The sequence below is a fragment of the Petaurus breviceps genome, unplaced genomic scaffold, assembly GCF_028583685.1.
Source record: "Petaurus breviceps papuanus isolate PSGF00001 unplaced genomic scaffold, PetGlider_PUasm1.0 154, whole genome shotgun sequence".
NCBI lineage: Eukaryota > Metazoa > Chordata > Mammalia > Diprotodontia > Petauridae > Petaurus > Petaurus breviceps.
Genome location: NW_027185715.1, coordinates 1469135 through 1471634, shown reverse-complemented (window position 1 = coordinate 1471634; position 2500 = coordinate 1469135). Strand labels below are relative to the sequence as shown.

Below are 2500 nucleotides of genomic sequence, written 5' to 3'. Positions count from 1 at the left end.
TGTATTCTAATCTCTCCATACAGGATAACAGCTTTGAGCAGTTTGTGATTAATTATTGTAATGAGAAGCTACAGCAGGTGTTCATAGAACTGACACTGAGAGAAGAACAAGAAGAATACATGAAAGAGGTAAATAAATATCCTTCCCCCACACATACCCCTAAACCCCCATTCCTCCCCACCATGTCCTAGACACTCATCTCTGATCATGATCCCACCAGCTTTCAGTCAGCACACATAGGGCACCAAGTCGCCCTGTTGTCAGTCAGTCAAAAACCATTTGGCAAGCACCTACTATGTGTGAGGCACTATGGTAAGCGCTAGGGGTACAAAGAAAGGCAAGGAGACAGTCCCTCCCCTCAAGATGCTCACTTACTTGCTTTCCTACCTCCCAGACATGCTTGCCTTCTTGCTAACTCTCCAGGTCATGTTAAACCATCCAGGACAACCCTGTCCCAAAAGGTTTCACATTCCTGGTATTCTAACAACCAAGTATTTGGTTAACCCAATGAATTTCTCATTAGAGATATTTAAGACAGTAAAGAAGAGGTTTTTTAAAAAAATGCTATTTTTTTGGGGGGGAGAAGAAGACAGAGACCCCTTCCCTTAAATATCACCAGTCAGTTTATTCCAAAAGATAGTGGAGGTGGGGAGGAGGAGGTGGAGGTGAAAAGGCAATCTATTTAACATATGTTGGATTATTTTGTGTGTGTGATTTTTATTTTGTTACAACACTGAACTCAATACAAGCAACTGTCAACAATTCTAGGGAAAATTGCCCAACCCTTGATCACAGATCCTCTACACAAAGAATACACTCCCTCTCCATCCCTCAGCTTCCTACCCTTCCCCTTTTCCCCTCCATCCCAGGACTCTTGCACCTCACAGTTCATAGTCCAGCTTCCTTCCCAAGACATAGTCTTCCTCTCCATAACCTTGACTTTCCTTTCAGTTCCTCTTCTCTTTCCCCATACTCCCATGTCAACCTAGCTCCATTCAAATATTCTCAACCAATCACCAATTATGGAGGGAGAAGCAGCACTAGCAAGGGTTTCTCTTAGCTTTGAGAGGTGCTAATCTTCATTTTGTGGGGTTTAGGCATCAGCTGGCATTTGTTGCACTATTCCTCTGACTTATCTTGACCTTTCTGCCCTAGGGTATACCATGGGATAAGATTGAATATTTTGATAACAGCATCATCTGCAACCTCATTGAGCATGTGAGCAGCTCTTCCCCTTTCCCCCATATTTGAATCCCCAATGAATATGGGATGCATCCTAAGACACCTGTTCTCACCCTCAACCAGTCAGGGACTGAAGGGAAGAAAGGGGAGGAAGAAGGAAATAGGGTACTTTGGAAGCACTGAGTGCAAGGGTTGGAACTTCCATGTGTTATAGGTCCAGGGGACAGTTGTTTTCTGGAGGGATTGGGATAGAGGATCCTTTTCCCCCTCCTTGGAAGGGAAGGGAGGGAATAAACATTTATTAAACACATACCATGTGCCTGGAATTATACTAAGTGCTTTACAAATATTATCTCTTTCGATCCTTACAATCACCCTACCAGAATCAGGAGGGTATTCTGGCCATGTTGGATGAGGAATGCCTTCGACCTGGTGTGGTCAGTGATTCTACCTTCCTGGCAAAGCTGAATCAGATGTTCTCCAAGCATAGTTACTATGAAAGCCGGGTCACCCAGAACGCCCAGCACCAGCATGACCCCAGCTTGGGCCTTAGCTGCTTCCGTATCCAACACTATGCTGGCAAGGTGAGTGCAGTGATGGGTGGAGGGGAAAGGCTAGAAGGGAAATCAGGGATAGATGGGCCATGAGTGGAGTAGAGAAGAAGGAGTAGGGATGAGCCAAGATCAGGAGATGGGGACTGGGGAATAGGGAAGAGCAGATGAGAAGGAGGGAAATTTGAGGAATAAGATACAAGGACTGGGGTCCATAGCAGTGCTGAAGTTAAAGAGGATAAAGGTCAGGGATTGTGGCAAAGGGATTAAAGCTGGAGACTGGGTAAACCTGGGGAGCAGGGTACAAAGAGGCTCCCACATGGGCTTTACCCCTCCAATCAGGTGACATACAACGTGAATGGCTTCTTGGACAAGAACAATGACCTGCTATTCCGAGATCTGTCACAGGCTCTGTGGAGTTCCAAGCACCCCCTGCTTCGGACACTGTTCCCTGAGGGGAACCCCCAACAAGTCTCCCTTAAACGACCTCCCACAGCAGGGACCCAGTTCAAAAACTCTATAACTACACTCATGAAGAACCTGTATGCCAAGAATCCCAACTATATTAGGTAATATGTCTTGTTTGCAACACAGATATGCTGTAGGCATGTTAAGACCATAAAATTATAGGATTCTAGATTTAGAGTTGGGGGCAGTTAGAGGCCACGGTGGATAGAGCACTGGGATTGGAATCAAGGAAGACTTCTCTTTGTGAGTTTAAGTCTAACCTCAGACACTAGTTATGTGACCCCAGGCAAGTCACTTAA

General features: G+C 45.4%; 1 protein-coding gene across 1 annotated transcript in view; it reads left to right on the top strand.

Moving 5' to 3' along the window:
• MYO1A (myosin IA) overlaps positions 1–2500 on the top strand; it is a 16406-nt gene that overhangs the window by 6006 nt on the left and 7900 nt on the right. Inside the window, exons 10-13 of the mRNA XM_069081481.1 lie at positions 24–128; positions 1156–1218; positions 1566–1766; positions 2076–2302. Coding sequence (XP_068937582.1) covers positions 24–128; positions 1156–1218; positions 1566–1766; positions 2076–2302 — 596 coding nt within the window. The remainder of the gene's footprint in view (positions 1–23; positions 129–1155; positions 1219–1565; positions 1767–2075; positions 2303–2500) is intronic.